Source organism: Carassius carassius, chromosome 44 (genome assembly GCF_963082965.1).
Source record: "Carassius carassius chromosome 44, fCarCar2.1, whole genome shotgun sequence".
In the NCBI taxonomy this organism is placed as follows: domain Eukaryota; kingdom Metazoa; phylum Chordata; class Actinopteri; order Cypriniformes; family Cyprinidae; genus Carassius; species Carassius carassius.
In genome coordinates, this window is record NC_081798.1 from 14754881 (window position 1) to 14772805 (window position 17925).

At 38.1% G+C, this 17925-nt stretch overlaps 1 protein-coding gene across 1 annotated transcript in view; it reads right to left on the minus strand.

Annotated features, from left to right (window-relative positions):
* dnah1 (dynein, axonemal, heavy chain 1) overlaps positions 1–17925 on the minus strand; it is a 40541-nt gene continuing 22616 nt past the window's right edge. The window contains exons 47-78 of the mRNA XM_059537549.1: positions 15774–16001; positions 14925–15121; positions 14147–14282; positions 13600–13808; positions 13217–13388; positions 12950–13141; positions 12756–12866; positions 12460–12645; positions 12152–12343; positions 11068–11235; positions 10633–10824; positions 10296–10427; positions 9888–10013; positions 9646–9765; positions 9188–9337; positions 8877–9037; positions 8547–8772; positions 8253–8448; positions 7652–7803; positions 7109–7305; positions 6863–7007; positions 6436–6594; positions 5673–5804; positions 5363–5533; positions 3301–3480; positions 2903–3079; positions 2590–2760; positions 1782–1912; positions 1344–1488; positions 940–1146; positions 439–673; positions 1–285 (exon numbers count right to left, since the gene is read on the minus strand). Of these exons, the coding sequence (XP_059393532.1) occupies positions 164–285; positions 439–673; positions 940–1146; positions 1344–1488; positions 1782–1912; positions 2590–2760; positions 2903–3079; positions 3301–3480; positions 5363–5533; positions 5673–5804; positions 6436–6594; positions 6863–7007; positions 7109–7305; positions 7652–7803; positions 8253–8448; positions 8547–8772; positions 8877–9037; positions 9188–9337; positions 9646–9765; positions 9888–10013; positions 10296–10427; positions 10633–10824; positions 11068–11235; positions 12152–12343; positions 12460–12645; positions 12756–12866; positions 12950–13141; positions 13217–13388; positions 13600–13808; positions 14147–14282; positions 14925–15121; positions 15774–16001 (5418 nt within the window). The 3' untranslated portion in view covers positions 1–163. The remainder of the gene's footprint in view (positions 286–438; positions 674–939; positions 1147–1343; positions 1489–1781; positions 1913–2589; positions 2761–2902; positions 3080–3300; positions 3481–5362; positions 5534–5672; positions 5805–6435; positions 6595–6862; positions 7008–7108; positions 7306–7651; positions 7804–8252; positions 8449–8546; positions 8773–8876; positions 9038–9187; positions 9338–9645; positions 9766–9887; positions 10014–10295; positions 10428–10632; positions 10825–11067; positions 11236–12151; positions 12344–12459; positions 12646–12755; positions 12867–12949; positions 13142–13216; positions 13389–13599; positions 13809–14146; positions 14283–14924; positions 15122–15773; positions 16002–17925) is intronic.

Sequence of the window (17925 nt, forward strand, 5' to 3'; positions counted from 1 at the left end):
CATGCATAAAACTGTTTTATTACCACATTTAAAAACTTAGTAGTCATCTCTAAACACTGACTGAAGGTGTTTACAGTGTGACAGTGTTTTTTTCATCAATCTGTATTCTTCCAATGTTGCTTCGAGCTTTTATGTGTGTATGAATAAGGGTTTGTGTATAAGTCTAGTAGTCAAGAGCGCAGATCAAGGCCACACCCCGTTTGATCCAGTGCCCTTGGGTACGATCTGTGGGCAGCTCAACTGCAATCACATAGTTAGTTGAGTGCCCGGTGGTAGAGAGAGTTCCTGTGGGGGAATAAAAAAACAATACTTTGCAGATCTCTTGTGGGAAAATACAAAACAAATTGTCACATAAATCTCAATGACTCCACGGGATGTACAGTAGTGAAACATTAACAAAAGAGTGTTTCACAAAGAAATGCTCTTCAAATTGCTCACCAGCACGGGTAAGAGTTTTGTAGATAGGACACATGTAAATTCCAGACTGAGGGGGCTTGCGGTTGGGAACGGGTACCATCCAGATAACAGCCATCTCTGTGTAGAGCTCTTTGGGACGGGATTCAGTAAGCTGGCCTGTTTTTGAATCCCAGCGTGCCCCTTCAAGATACAGACCGTGGATGAAGCAGCCGATGTCGGGCCTCACAGTCAGCTCTGCTACTGCTTCCTTCATCACCTAAACGAGGGTTCAAACAGAGAAAAATCTAAGAAAACTGCTAAAATAATGGTGCCTAAAAAATATACACATCATGCTGTTTAGATATGCAATAGAACGTCCTATTCCAATGTTTGACCTTCTCAGGTATGCCATACTTCTCTTAATGGTCTATCAAATATCAAGCTTGCTTTGAGAGACTAATATGGAAACATAGTTGAGGCTTCAAATTGCATTACACAGAGTTTAATGCAAGAAAGCCTGGCTGCTGAAAGCAAATTATGCACCTTAAAGTCAAAAGCAATGGTGTCAATGGAGACCGAAGCGCGTCGGGCAAAGTTCTGCAGGGTTCCTGTGAGGAAGGCTTGGGGGAAGAAGAACCCACTGATCCAGAAAACAGCAGGAACACCTTGTGAAATCCAGTTCTGCAAATAGCTTATGCGCTGAACCAGATCTGACACCCAGGAAGCCAACGGCTTAAGAGATGGATATGCCTTGGGAGATATTAAAAGAAGAATATTATGCTACGCATTCAAATATATAAAATAAGTCTAAGCCCTCAGTAGTCAGAGTGCTAATTCTGATTTGAGTTACACACACAAGAGTGTTTGCATAGTCAAGACATAACAAAAAAACTCATTCCACAAATTCAGTGCATGTCTTGCATGGTTAACATTTACAAGAGTCTTGCCTTGGCCTTCCATAGTTCTGGAACAGCATTGATGAACAGACTGTTAGACATCAGCTCCAGTTCAGATGACATAACCACCAAACCCTTCAAAGCCTTCACCAGATCACTGAGACTCTGGGAAATCACTGATAGCAACTTATTGTATCTGTGAGAGTGATAGAGAGGTGCATTTTTAGAGTGTGTGTGTTTTTTAAACATACGTTATTAAATATACACTATCTGTAAGATTTTTCAATGTTTTTGAAAGAACAGTAATAGTAATACTGTTAAATATTATTGCAATTCAAAATAACCATTTTCTATTTGAATAAATTTACAAATGTAATTGATTCCTGTAATGGCAAAGCTGAATTTTCAGCAGCATTACTCATCATTTTATGTATAGAATGTTAGATGTATAGAAAGTACAACATAATTTTCTTGAAACTGTAAACTTACCTTATAACCTCCTGAACCAGGACCGTGTTCATAGATTCTTCATACATCACTGGGTATTTATTCATGACCTCCTGCACATTAATGAGACTGGGAATCTTCTCCACAATCCCCTCCACAATTTCCTCTATGATCTTAATGTGTAGAGGAGAAAAGAGAGTGTGCATTATACCTAAAATGCCTATGCATTTTACTTCACTGGTGTTAAACACAAACAATAATAATTGCAGCATTGCAACTACAATAAAAATTAAATGCACGGCTGATTAAAATGCTGCAAAGCCATGTGGGCTTCTACAACTATAGATTATCTGTTTAGGTTAAATGTGTTTTCACTACATTTAAGAGGACACTGAAGAGCACAGTTTCATGCAAAACAGCCTGGCTACACATACAATATTCATATAATGCACTACTATTCAAAAATTAGAGTTTGGTAAGATTTTTAAGTCTCGTGTACACCAAGACTGCAGTTATTTGATTAAAAATACAGAAAAACTGAAATATTGTGTTTTATTGTTAACATTATATTTTAAAGCACCTATTTATTATTTAAATATATTTTAAAATGTGATTTATTCTTTTGATGGCAAAGTTGAACTTTTCCAGATTTCAAAAGAACAGCATTTTTTCACAATGTAAAAGTGTTCACTGTTTTTATGTAAACTTAATGCATCCTTGATGTAAACAAATAACTTATTAAAGCATAATTTTTTTTTATTATTATTAAAATTCTGACCAATATATATTCAGTTTATAAACTGGTATAGAAAATTCAAATAAATGTATGTAGAATCAATATGACGCATACCTCATCTCTGGACTTGCCTCCACTGGCTGCTGCTCTGGGCTGGAGCTTCACTAAAGTTCCCAGCAGAGCAAATGTCTCATTTTGTGCAAAGCTTATGTTGGCATTGTCATGGAGGCCAAAAATCTCTGGTGAGTCGTTAATTGGTAGGCCACGAAAGTATGTCAAATAACCCTACAAAAAACAAACAAACATTAGATGTATAACAGAACACAAGCTAAATTGTATGCCTGGGAAACATTCCTTTTGCACTGATATGAGATCAGCTTTATTGTTGTTTCCTAATATCTGAGGTTAAGAGATATCAGTTCTGGACCTTGACATTGTTCTCAGTGCTGATTTGTCTGTATTCTCCAGAAGGAGAGTAAAGGTGTTTAGGGCCCAGGACAGCGGGGCAGTAGAAATCCTCCAGAATGTTTAGGATGCAGCGGCGATCCCAGTTGTCTGTCACGCGACCCCCATAGTTTATTTCCCCTGCAGTATACTTCAGAACCTGAACAGCGAGGGAGAGGGAGAGAGATCACTAAGATTTGTGAGTGTTGCTTCCTTTGTGCAAACAAAAACGCTACCAAATATAGATGTTCTGGAAATGTTTAAAATGGCATATTTATAGTCACCCAATATATGTTTTATCAGCTAAGGATATGCACAAAAGAAGGGAAATATTGTGTGAAATATTGAAACTGTGTGTGGCAAGAGAACATCTGGTTTTGCCTTATATGGGATGTCCTGATATTCATCCAGGAACATTTTCAGCTGGCTGAGGCAAATTTGCAGGTCCCCATCCGTAAACTCATATGGAATGTTAAATCCTAGTGGGCCGAATTTCCTCCGCTCAATAGCATTCCCATGGAAAAGGCTCAGAGACAGGAGGAGAGCCTTAAACTCTGCTGCCTGCAAAAAAACATGCAGAAAAAGATAAAGAGGACTGTATTTAATAATAAACATAAATGAGAAAGATATGTAGAATTTGGACCAATCAGACACACAACTATTTGATACATTTGACAAATAATATCTAACACCTCCTCATCTAACCAAAGGGTCTATGGACCCTTCCCCAAAAAGGAAACTATCACCTCAAAATGGACTGACCAGGCCTCTGGTTCCCTAGCAACCAAAGGCCCATTATCTGATAACACTAGTTTCACGACGCCCCAGGAATGTGGCTAAGCAACCTATGCGACACATTCGTTTTATAAGAATCTTAAAGATTCTTCTCATGAACCCCCCAATCTAATTTCATATGCAAGACACCAGACTAGAGACAAAGAGTTGTAAAACTTCCCTCCAAAAGGTACCATTCCTCACTGGCTCACTCAAATCCTGAGGGTATGACATCATCCCCCTATATAGATCACTGATCACCAGATCAGGGTGGTTCTCTTAGATTCAGGAATTCCAGGAGAAGATGCTGAGCTCTCATAACCCCGCTAAGCTTGTGCCAGGCTTCGGCCTTCACTATTCATTCATCAAGATCCTCTGGTTCAAACTGGTCTCATCAATTTACTTCAGCAGAGACCAACTGGAGCCCCAAAGTGCATCAGGACTCTTTATCAAACGGGCGAGACTTGCAAGTATCAAACTTAGTCTAATTAATTGATACATTAAGTATCATATGCACCTTTTACAAAGGAATATCAAATTGTACCATAGCTCCATGTCTTTATTTCATATCTCTTTACTGCTTAAGCTTTAACCCTTTTTCCTATGCCAACTGTATGCATGTGTGTGTGTGAGTTAGACTAGTATGAGTGTTTATGTAGTTAAAGTCTTATTTTGAGGTTTTTCATTGTTTGCTCATAACTGAAGTCGCTAATCATGCAGATTTTTGCTACATGCTCTTGAGTCGTATTGTACAGTAAGAAAGTTATTTTCCTTAACCAGGAAATTAACGTTCTTAGAATTGACAGACAGTTGACACTGAGAGGTCAAACAAAAACTTATAGCGGATCTAAATATTTATAATTTATCATAACTAGTTATGATTTATTATTCATATTTCCCCCTTGAGCTGATTCGTAACAGATATCATATGATATTTTTACATTTACATACACTAGCGATTTTTTTAAATATATTGTTTATTAAGCAAAGATGCATTAAAGGGTTAGTCCATCCAAAAATTTTAATTCTGTCATTGATTACTCAGCGTCATGTTGTTCAACCCTTTTTCCGTGTGGCGCAGCTGACACAGAACAGCAGATGCAGTTTACGTTCAATGGATATTCTCCAAAATGGCGCTAGGGTGACACGGAGGTGATGCATTGTTGAATAAAGTAATTATTTTATTTTATTTTTACCACAAAAAGTATTCTTGCAGCTTCGTAAAATTACAGTTGAACCACTGATTTCACATGGATTATTTTACTGATTATTTTAGCTGTATCTGATCGTGTAAGGACCCTTGCTGTCTGTGAGAGGATGCATCAAAAATATCTTAATTTGTGTTCCGAAGATGAACAGAGGTCTTATGGGTTTGGAACAACAGAGGGTGAGGAATCAATGACGGAATTTTCATTTTTGAATGCACTGTCCTTTAAACTGACTAAAAGCAAAAACATTTCTATTTTAAATAAATGCTGTTCTTTTGAATTCTTATTTATCAAAGAGTATTGGGGGGAAGGGGTGTTAATAGTTTTGTTCAAATAAATGCAGTCTTGGTAATTACAAGAGTCAAAAACATAAAAAAAATATTGCTATAATCCTAATTAATATGACATTTTTTTTCTCAACATAAAAACACAAAGAAACCGTGCTTATTTTCAAAAGGTACCTTAGTACAGGAATTGATAAAATCATCAGTGAGACTGCCGTAGGTCCTCAGGAGATTGGCTTTAATGCCTCGTGGTGGTTCTATGGTCATCTTGGAGCCATTCTGCAAAATTGAGACTGGAAACTTGTTGCTGGGCAGACTAGTGAGCCAAACACGGAAGTCCCGATTAACCTGCAATACAAACAAGTATTTCAGTATGTTTAAATTAACTCTTTCTTTTGAAAGAAAAAAAAACAATGAATGGAACCAAGATGAATATATTCAACAAACAGCCAATAAAAACTAAAATAGCTATTAAGGTGTGTCGAACTTTGTCAGGATCGATGTTCTCAATGAGTCTCTCCAGAGATGGCATCCAGCTTGGAGCGAGGTGGCAGTTCTGGAAGAAGACCCATTGTCCTTTCTCCATGGCACTGTGCATCATGGCCTCAGCACTGGGGCCCTGACATACAACCAATGCTGTTAGCCCAATATAGTCAATATACTAAGATATATGCAGATATAGTGTCTTGTGATGTTTCCATTATTACTCACTTGTTCAATCCATTACAAATCCTTACACAATGCATAGCAGTTGAGTACACAATATTAGTGACATTATTAATGATATTAGTGACAGAATAAGTGGCACTACTACAAAAGGCCAATACCCAATATAGTTCACTATATATATATATATATATACATATATATATATATATATATATATATAATGCTATTAAAACGTATGCACTAAATGGAAGAACATGTTGCCTAAAAAGTGCCCTTTTTATTTGTTTTATACCTAGCCAAAAAGCCTGTGAAACACAGTAGACTTTTATCTATTTATTGTGAAATTACTACATTTCCATGTCAATCCATGTTAATTTTTACCGCAAGCAAAGTGCTGTCACATTAATTCAGAGCATGCAGCACAGCAAAAATAAACTCTGTGTGGAAACGATCGCTGCACTGCTGCAGACACATCGCTCCTGGAACGCACTGCCGGATTGCAACTTTGTGCAGTGTGAACGCTTTGATCCGTTAACATGGGTTTCAGCATATGTTTATCTCTGGATGTTTTGTGTTCTGACCTGTCCTTGGCCAAGGGAGATGGCGGTCATCTTCTTTGAAAACTTCATGACCTCTGCAAACTTATAGAGGTCAGCAGCAGGGTCGGTACCAGGAGAAAGCACAAAAATGAGAGCGGTGGAAGGAGACGAATCTTTAAACACCACAGACAGGTCTGATGTCTGAGAGACAAGAGAAACATGGTGGAATGAGAGACATGACAAATCAAAACCAAAAACAGTGAGTCATACAGAAAAACATTATTAGTATGACTAAAAAATATGCAAATACCTGCTACAGGGTGAATTCAAATTAACCTCTGTTTATTTAACATTCTAATGTGAAGTTCTTACATAAACAGTGTTCCGTTAATATAAAAATGCTACTAGATTGTTAACACAATTATATGATGATATGAGCATGGTTTATATAGAGCATATGTGTGAGTACCTGTGGCTCGATGAAGTTCTGACCCAGCTGTGAAGCCACAAAGTCCTGCAGGCTGTGAGTGAGCCGGTCAGCTCTCAAACAGCGCAGAACCAGAAGCTTCTGAAATGAGTCTAAACCACAGTTCCACTCGCCTGGAAGAGGCTCCCTGTTCACATATGCTTAGAAACTTAGAATCTAAACCCGACATGCACAATAACAATACCATTTACAACCTCTAACAGGGCCTAAAAGTATGTTTGTGCCTACCTGTGTGGCTGGCTGCTGTCGAATATACTCTTGAATGCAGACTCATGTTTGGAGAAGCTCTCTGGCAGGTTACTGAAGGTGGGCAGGGTGCTCAGTGCCAGTATGTCCTGCCAGGCTCTCATGGAGAGCCAGTTTGGAGCAGGGTTTGGAGTCTGATGCTGGGGCCGCCCCCCTGATAACAAGAATTGCCACTCAGCCTGTACACACACAGACATTCATACACAAATCAAGATATTTCTTTACTTTGTTATTATTTCTTCCTCACTCCAAACACAGAAAATGATATGACAACATGGTGTTGGCTGGATTTATAGTGGAAGAAAAGTAGCATTATTATTAAAAGCCGCTTGAGGGATAAAGATCAAAAGAAAATAGAGACAGAATTCACTTAATGAACTTGTTTTAAATGTCCTTGTGTGGTCTCTGATAAACTGATTTATCGAACAATTGCCATAAATATTTTATGGTTGGAAAGAAAGAGGCTGAGCTAGAAAAAAAGGTTGAAATGAAGAGACATTTTATCCTGTTTTTCATCTTTCTAACCATATCAATCTTGCTGTCATTCATCAGAATTCTGGAACAGAGGAGGAAGGCAAACATCAGCTTGTGTTTCTCAAAAAGACTGCGACAGACGTTACTGTACAAGCTGAAGGTGAAGAACTCATTAATGTTGAAAATACGCTCCTTCACTTCATCTGTGGGGAAATAAGCCAAGACAGTTGGTTAATCAGTTCATTAATTTATAAAAGAATTTATAAAGTTTATTAACTATTACGGCAAATGTCTATAAGATGTCTAAAATAAGATGTCTTAAAATGTCTTCATAAACCTGGATATAAATCTTGTACTGTAGCAAATGAATAAAATCAAAAAGAAAAAAAAAAAAACACTCCATGGGAATTTTCTAGTTATACCAAGCTCTAAAATATTTTATTGGGTAGAAATAAAAAATAAAGAAATTTTTAATAATAATACAAAATTTATATATATTAAAGTTTATCCTTACCCAGTAAATCACAAATAACTGGGAAAGTTATGGGGCCTTTGAATATTGTTGTGGATAGTGGAAAATGACCTTGGAGACAAAAAGACCTTTGCAGGTCTTTCAGTGCCAAAGGTCAATAACAGAAGGGCATGTTTTCACCTGCTTTCTTCGAGTTGGCAATCCCACTCATAAAAATCCCCAGAAACCACTCCAGAGAGTACTGGTACATGGGGTCCACATTTGACAGATCTGACACACAGAAGAAGAGGATCTGGGCTCTGACAGCCACAGGGACGTATTCCAGACGTGTGGCGTCAATGTCCCTCTCAGTCGCCTCAGCTGCAGTCACTTTAGCCTAATGGTTTGAAAAAGTTCAAAAATCACTGATTTGGTATTAGATTTCTACAGCAACAAATAGAAAGCAGATTAAGCTCTTCAGCATTTCTTTCAGACCTGAATTTCTTCGGCTTTGACTTTGGAGGCCGCAAGCACTCTTATCAATTCCTCGTCATCAACAGGGTTTCCCTCTGAAGAGCTCAGTCGGAACAGGATCTGATCTTCTATCTCCTTTAACTCCTGTTTCATTTGTGCATTACTCACAATGAGTTGGTTCTTCACCTTTTCCAGATCCGGTCTCTCTTCAGCTACAAGACAGCCTAGTAGCTGATCCTCTAGCCCACTATATGAATACGCACAGAAACCCAACACATGTGAAATCCAGGACCCACCTCTAAACCTAAAAGCCCATGTTATCTTCTTGTCTTAAAAATTTAAGAGCAGCACCTGGGTGAGAGGGTGAAGTTAATGAGAGTCACTTTAGTAGAGATCTCCGGTGAGTAATGAGGGTTCGGCAGCTTAGTGGTGATGTACATCTTGAAGTCGTCATGATAGTGAATGACAGTGTCTCCGAGTTTTAGAACTATGTTGCCTTCATGGGTATATGTCTGAAGAGCATACACTCAAGAAAGTCAGATTTACACTACAGGCAGCCAAGAAATAATCAAATTGTCAAACACTGTCCATATGCATGTGGCTGCTATAGCAAGTTGTGAGTTTTATTTTATGATTTATTCACACAAAACAGTGATGTATACCTGTCGCAGGAGCACAGGGTCCAATGCAGGGTCTAGCTCCTCGCCAACATTCTCCAGCAAGCAAGGCTTTCCGAAGCGGATAGCATTTTCTAAACTACGCAGGAAGTCTCGGTCACTCAACTTCATCACAGCTAATGCGTTATCACGCTCCTGTGGAAACAGAACAAAAGTAAACACCATGCAAAAATTATATTGGAGTAAATTATTCAGTACAATACACACAATACTGTTCACAGGTTTAGGGTCATTAATATTCAAGTCCCATCTCATCAGTGTTTACTGCAATTTTTTATCAATTATCAGTAGCCTGGTGAGCATAAGAGACTTTTTTCAAAAACATAAAATAAATTATTGACCTAAAACATTTGGACACTAGTGCATGATTTAGCATTAGTTGTTTTGTTATCCAGGGTAAAAAAAAAAAAGATTTTAGTATAAAAATTCTGTATAATTATTACCGTGTTCTTAATCCACTTGTTGGCCTGTCCCTGAGGATCGATAAACAGAGGCCAGCGCTGAGAGTACTGAGCAATTACTCCGTTCTCCACAGAAAGACCATCCTTGGGCAGCCCTGCAATCTACACACAAAATCACGCACACAAACAAATAAACACAAATTTAAAATGTTAATAACTAGCATATTTACATAGCAAACAATATTATGTCTATGCACTGAAGTACTTATGTGTCGGTCTCTAACCTGCCAGGAGCGGATCTTGACTTTGTCTCCTAGTGTGCTGATCAGGTTGGGTCGTTCTGTGTGAGGGACTGCCAGTTCTTTAAAACCCCTGAGCCACTCCTCAGCCATCGCTGAACGATATTCTCCCTGCAGAAATCATACATATTTATATCTACTCTCTCTGTGAATCTCCCAATTAAATGTTAAAGATGAGATTTTTCTGCATTACGGCAATAAAAACAAAAGTGCTTATTTGTCAAAAAAAATAATCTTTCAAAATCAGATTTTTTAAAATTTGATTTTAGGGTGAAATATGACCTGATTTTGAAAAGTTTTTGTAAACAACCACCCTCATAATTAACTCACTCAAACATTCAAACATCATTCTACCCAAAATGCATTTTATCTGCCACACTCCCACACACTCACAGTGAAGGGACCGAGGTAAGCTACGTATCCTGCAGCCAGCAGCACATCTCCTGCCACGTTATTCACCATGTACTCCAGCTGCTGAACGGTCTCTCTCCAGCGCACTTTCTCATCAGCCAGTCCACCAATCAGCTGCCACACACAACAACATCCTGTGTCTGAACCGCCATGTGCTCAATAGAAACTCAAAGTATAGCAAACTTCTACAGTAGCTACATATTCACTAGTCATATATTTCATACTGATGCAAATCAGGCTGGCATGATAAAGTGGTTAGTTTGACAGGCCAGTGTCACTGTGAAATAAATGCCAAATTAAATAGTTTTTCTCCACTCACCTTATCTGCACGGATCAATCTGTTCTCACACAGCTGACATTTGACATCTAGCTCGTCTCTCTTGGTCAGGCATTCATGATACTTGGTCTGCAGTGTAGCAATGCCCTCCTCTACAGCTGCTAGTTTCTCCTTAGCATCATCCAGAATGCGTTGTGTTACATCCAGATCCTCCTGAGCTTCCTGCAAGGCTTGCTGCTCACACACACACACACACACACACACACACACAAAAATAAATTAATATAATTATTAAATTAGCCTCAGTTTTGGTCTGCTCACAAAAAAATGCAACATGCTGATAGGCAGAAAAGTGCTTAAAATTGTCAATTTTTATTACAGACACAGATATAAAAACAAATACACAAAAAAGGGAATGAACATTTAAGGAGATTTAAGCTAAACAATGGATTTAGCACTAAGGAATCAAGCTCCTACCCGTTTGGGCTCTACAGCTCTGGCCACAAAATGGTACACATGCATTGCTCGCACCCACTGACAGATGGAAGTACAGGCTTTGGACACCTTGGCGATTGAGTCAGGCTGGAACTCTGGGTTGTCAATGTAAGGCTGCACTTGTTTGATCACCGAATCTGGGATGTTTTCCTGTGGGATAAAAGACCAGATCAATGGATTATACACTTTGGTCTTAAATGTTTCAAATAATATTTCTAATGCCATGAAGATTTTGAATTTGTGCTAAAAACCTTACAATGCTTGGGCTCTGTAAAAGTTTGAATGTTTTTCAAATAAACCAAATACATTCATGCTCACCAAAACGGCATTTATTTTATATAAAATACAGTTAAAAGAGTAATATTGTAAAATATATTTACAATTTAAAACAATTGTTTTGCTACTTTAATATATTTTAAAATGACAATTATTTCTGTGATTGCAAAGCTGAATTTTCAGTGGCTATTAATCCAGTGTCGAACGATGCTTCAGAAATCATTCTAAAACTAATCATTTCTGATTTTGTGCACAAGAAAAAATTCTTATTATCATCAGTGTACATTTACATTTATTTTATACTAAGTACGGTTAAAATCTATTAACATATTTATACATATGACATATTGCTTGAAACTAACTGATATAAAAATTATATCATTATTGATGAGGATTATATATTCTTTGAATAATATCTGTCTTTAAATGCAAGATATTTAAAGTTTACCAAAGGTATACTTGAAATAGTTCCACTTTAGCTTTTAGCACAATCAAATATACTTCAGTATATCTTTAGTTGGACATCAGCACTACTTTTGCACAATTAAAGTGCATTTCAAGTGTTCCAATTCAGCAGACATTAAGTAGGCCTATATTCTATATTTAGAATAATAAAAATGCAATTAATGGACATTTTTATTAAGTACATAAATATGTAAAAGTATACGTAATATAATTTGCATAAAATAAATGTATTTTAAACACATTTCAGTCTATTTATTTTCACTATGTACACGGTAAACAAAAAGGGACATGCTTACATTAGCCACATACAAAATCTTTATCTCACCTTGTCATACTTGAAGAGACTGTCCAGAAATTTTCCTGGATCCTGCAGAATACTCTTTCCTGCATCCCAGTAGTCATCAACCTTCTCTCCGAGCTTCTCTCCTGCAACTTTCTTGGGTTTGATACCCTTCAGGATACAGACAGCTTCTATAACCAGCTTTACTCCTTGAGGAGGCCTCTGCATAGCCCGCACCTACAGTATATCAAACACACACACACACACACACACACACACCTCCTTGTGAGCTTGTATGACCTGAACTTTGTGGTATTTTGGACAGATGATAAACGAAAATATGATGTATGCACCTCAACGACATCATTCTTTTTCAGCGACTTCAGGCTAGCGAGGGCAGCGTCCAAAGCAGGAAGTGCTTCATTCAGATCTTTCTGAGCATCATCAGCGATGGCATGTGCCACACGAGCCTTTTCAGTGGCTTTAGCCTCCTCAGCTTGCACCGCTACACGGGTCTCCTCAGCTACCACTGTATCTTCCTACACACACACACACACACATATATATATCTCAGGCAACAAAAATCAATCTGGAATCTTATTCATTCATGTTTGCCTTCCTAACTATTTATTCTTGCTGTTTTATTCACTTTTATTTTCTCCATGGTGATCACAGTGTCCTTGGCTGCTTCCTCCAGCTGAGGCCTCATCATCTCCAACTCTTCCTGCATCTTGCTCACATCCTCTGCTGTACTCAGCAGCTACACACATACACATACAATCATGAAACATGTTTGTAGATCATGTAGAATGTGTAGGAAGAATAAGACGTTTCCTAAATCACCTTATCCAGGCCTGTTTTCATTCTCTGTCGAGCGCTGTGTAGCTCCTGCTTCTTCTGGCCAATCAGAGATGAGAAAATACTGAGGAGCTCCAGGTAACTCTTAGGAGTGACGTAGTTGTAGCGGGAAAGTTCAGCCATGTACTGCTCACACTTCCTGGACACCATTTGATGGATCTCAACACACATCAGTGCCTGTAAAGAGAGACAATAGGTCATTTTTACGATCTTGTATGCACTTACACATGTATATCTCACACATTTACTGACCAGGCTTTGGATGGCCGTAGGGCTGGCCTCCAGTTCTGGAAGCTCATTGAGGAAAGATGTTGCTACAGACTGTAGTGCCTCCTGCGGCCATGCGCTGAACCAGTCAATTGTGCAGCAGTTGACCAGTGAGGGGAACTGCCTGAGGCGAGCCCGGAACACTTCCCCTACTGGACTGTAGATGGAGACAGAGAACAGAGGTCTTGAGACTCAGTTTCCAACTGTTTACTGTATGTTTCAAGCTGAAATATTATGGGATATCATTCTAACAAATGGGACAACAGATAAAAAAAAATAAAAAATATATAGCTTTACACTAGATCTCTGCAATAGTTCTGAGCCATGTAGTTGTAGCACTGACGTATCAAATTAATATAAAGATAAACCTCATGCAGAGAACAGTGTGGATGTTGCTACGGACTCTCTTGATGTAGGCTGCCATGAGGTTTGCTTTTGTGGGCTGCTGGCCCATGTCCTGAACCACAGGTTTCATGGCAGTCAGGATCCGTTCCTGCTCCTCTGAAGTATAAAGATTGGGCACATCGCCTGAGTTCAGGATGTTATTCACATCCTCCAGGAATGATTCACTCTTAATCTGAAAACCGGCAGGTAAGACAGAACAAAAGTATTAAAGACTTGGAAAGCAAATTGTTGTTTGTGTCAATGTGATTTTCATGCAGACACTGTAAATCTTTAAGGAACATAGGAAGATTCCTAAAGGATCATGTGACACTGAAGACTGGAGTAATGGCTGCTGTAAATTCAGCTTTGCTAACACCGGAATAAATTACATTTTAAATTTATTAATGTGTTTACTATTTGTGTTTACAGCTTTAGCGAGCATAAGAGACTTCTTTAATAAACATTAATAAAAATCTTTCGAACAGTATAGCTGGTATATAATGTGAAAATGTTCATAATCTATGAGCTCACCTGTGTATCTACAAACAGGAAGGTGATCTGCACATTCTGCAGACCAGCCTTTAGCATGATGCTTTTGATGTCCTCTCTCCACTCTAGGAAGCCATAGTTCTTGGAGAGTTCAATCTGGAAGCACTCATATTCAGCTCTGACAATATAAGGACAGTCACAGTCAAAACATCTGTGTTCAACAGGGAAGCCATAGATTAGGTTTTTAATTTGGTCTATCACTTTTGGGTGGTTCTCAAATGGACATATGAATGAAGGTCTGAATGTTCATTTTGATGCTGGGATATAATAGCAGGATTTACACTGTTTCTTTGTGGGTGGCCATGTATAAAGACATTTTCACTAAAAAGTTTAAGATCTGGCTATTACTTAATTTTAAATGTTGCCCCTTAAACACATTCTAACAATAATTTGGACAATTTTTTTTCCTTGTGTATAAATACTGTGTCTATTGTCAAATGATGTATTTGTATTATATATGTCACAGTTTATTAGATGTTTTCAAATAGTTGGTACTGATATTGAACGTTGCTCGTGTATGTATTCCAGACATGACATAATTCTTTTCAGTTCTACATGAGTGGCAGATCAAAACGTTTACAGGCAAGGATAATTTTAACAAAAGTATTGATGTCAAAATTGTTTAGGTTTAAACATAGTTTTAATTCGGTGGGTCAATGTAACTTCTGGTTTTGATAAAATAAAGCCTTATTCAACTGACTCTCATTAGTGATGCTACTTATATTCTAAGAGTTCAGCATAACAACTCTTTAGCTCTCACATGTGTGTCGCAAGCCTGGTAAGTGACTGGCGTCCACTGCCACCAACTCCTAACAGCAAAGCGTTCCCCAGGGGTTGGCGCAGGATGCGGCTGATACGACACACATGCTGTATGGCGTCCATGAACAGCACCAGCTTCATCTTAGTGGTGCTGGTCTGGTTATAATCATCCATGTACTCCTCCATCACACTGGCCAGCTGTATTAGTGGATACAGAACAAGACTTAAAAAAAACTTTTTGATTCTAAAAACAACTATTTTATGCTAAATACTTGCCAAGGCAAGCAAAATGCGTGAAGTTACTTTTTAACAATGAGTAGCTGCTCACACAAAAGTCTGATCCAGGGTTATTACTGTTAAAAAAATCACTTGAAATAAAATGAACATAAACTGAAAATAAATTAAATATATAAAAAAACTCGTCAAGGCAACAGTTCTAATTTTTGTTTAAAGTACTAAAACAGTTGCAATAAATAAATTAAAAACAAAATCTTAATAAACACACACTATATAAACTTTTGATATCATATATAAATATATATATATATATATATATATATATATATATATATATATATATATATATATATATTTGATATCAAAAGTTTTCATCAAAGTTGTCCTAAAACAAAAACAATACCCATTCTTGTCTTAGCGCAACTATGATGAACTTTTTTGATCCGCTTCAAATGCTTTATATATATGCTCTAATAGTATATCACTCAAAATAAAATAACACTGAATAACACAGAAATGTAATATATCCACATAATTTGAGGCATTATTGATATGTGAAGCAAGCACCAGTAACATGTAAACGAATCAATACAAGGCAATATAAGCCTTGTACCTTTTCTTTATCTTCAATCAGCCGGTAGACCTTGACAGCCCCAGGGAACATGAAGTCCCCATATAGGACTGGCTGGTATGGGACCACCTCCTCAATCTTGCACCCAAACTCCTGTATGTGAGTGTGGAGGAGCTGGTCAAACCACTTCCTGTCCTCATCACTGACCAGTCGATCCTGGAACACCCTGCAGCTCTCATGATACCAAAGCTGCAATAACTGTATTTTATTCTGAGGAAACAGAGATGATACAAAAGATTATTATGAAGATTTGAATAGATCAGAGGTTCTTAACCTTTTTGATGTCGGGGCCCAAATTTTACAGTACAAAGTGGCCCAGGGCCCAATCAAATATTAGCACTTTATTGGTTTAATGGTCTCAGCCTTGGTTTGATTTGTATTCAATAACTAAATGAAATCCACTTGCAGTTTAACAGTTTATTATTCATGTGTATAGAAACCTGCACATACAACAAGATGTCAAACACACAACAATTCAAGGAACAAATCAATCTGCATCAAGAACAAAATTAAAAAGCTCAAGTCAGGCATATTAACACAAAACATCAGTAAGATTTGACAGATTTTACTTACAAAAAAAAAACATTTATATAAAATAAAGTAGGATTTGCGAGACCACGTGATTTGCCTGTCCAACACTACAGTCTATGGTCCAACATTGTTTTTCTTGATTTCTGTGTGATCTAACATGGTTGGCTAAATGTTAATTATGTTATAAAATTTTTATTATATAAAAATGTTAATAACGGTTTAATTATGTTTATTCCAGTCATGCAACTCCTGCAGTTAAACTCCACACCACTTCCTTTTTTTAATTGTCCTTGTAAAAAGGATCTGTGATGTCATATAATAATGTGAGGTTTTTCAACTTTAAGAATGAACCTCTTGTCATCTATTTCTGGCCTCCTAGCATGAATATAGTAATGTGAAATACGATTGGGAGTCTGCACAGGGTGTTTATTTTGATATGCACAATTTTTTTACCCCTATTTTGTATTTGCTGTGCGGTTTGGACACGGGGTGCGTCAGAAATAGACTAGGTGCCTATCTTTAGCGAAGCGGTGCAGAAAGCTATTTCTGCGATGATTTTGAAAAGTGCCGCTGAGCGTCTGTTGTAAACACAAGCATAGACTAGAGTGACAGCGATCAGCTCCTGTAGCCGCGTCGGAGCCGTAGCGCGTCACAGAGGTGTGCAGTGGAAATCAGGGGTGAAACCATAGACAGTAAAAGAAATGGACACAGCGACCCCATTGGAACTCAATTGAGACAAGTGAAGCCCATTTTTAGCGTTTTTTAGCACTTCAGTTTCTGACGCGCAGACTCAAACTAAGCTTGATGACGTCAGCAACCTGTCTGACAGATGTAAATCTTCTAGTAGCTGTGCGTGAAAACTGCCATCGTTAATCTTGCAGAGACGGCGAGCTTGAGCGGCGAGTTCTTTGGCATGAGTGAGCAGGAGTAAGTATTCTGATTAATTATTTTGTATAGTATTTTAAAATGTAACGCCAGTACGCCATATTAAGTTAATTGCCTGCGAGCTTCTCCTCCTGTCTGTACGGTAATGCGACACAGAGTCGAGTGGTTATGACGCAATCGTTAGCCTATTTTTACAAAAACTGTTTCTACGGGGCCATAATGTAACATAGAAGGTAATGGAGCCCTTTATACATTTTCGTGTATCTTTAGAAATAAATAATGGACAAACGGAGTCTTTAAACGCCTCAGATGTAAAGTTATTCGCTGTCAAAGTGACGCCAAAATGAATGGGAGTCAATGGGAATGCTAACGCAAGTGAAGTTCTGCTACAAGATGGCGGCACGTGGCCGACTTCAACTTCCGGTCGACTTCCTTGCCGCCTGGGTGAAACAGGCATAACTTTTGCTACAGGCTACGGTTGACTGAGTGTCTTCTTCTGCTTATTAGCGCTTGTTAAACAACTGAGGCATTACTGCCACTAGTGGTGGGATGGTGTATTGTAACTGTCTCATGGATAACAGTGGATATTCTGGTGTCTTCAATTGATAACTTGTTTGTTCCCGCGGCCCTCGCGCCCACAGGTGAAAAACGTAAAGTTTTTTGCGGCCCTCCAGGTGGCGCTCACGGCCCAAGGGTGGGCCGCGGCCTTATGGTTAAG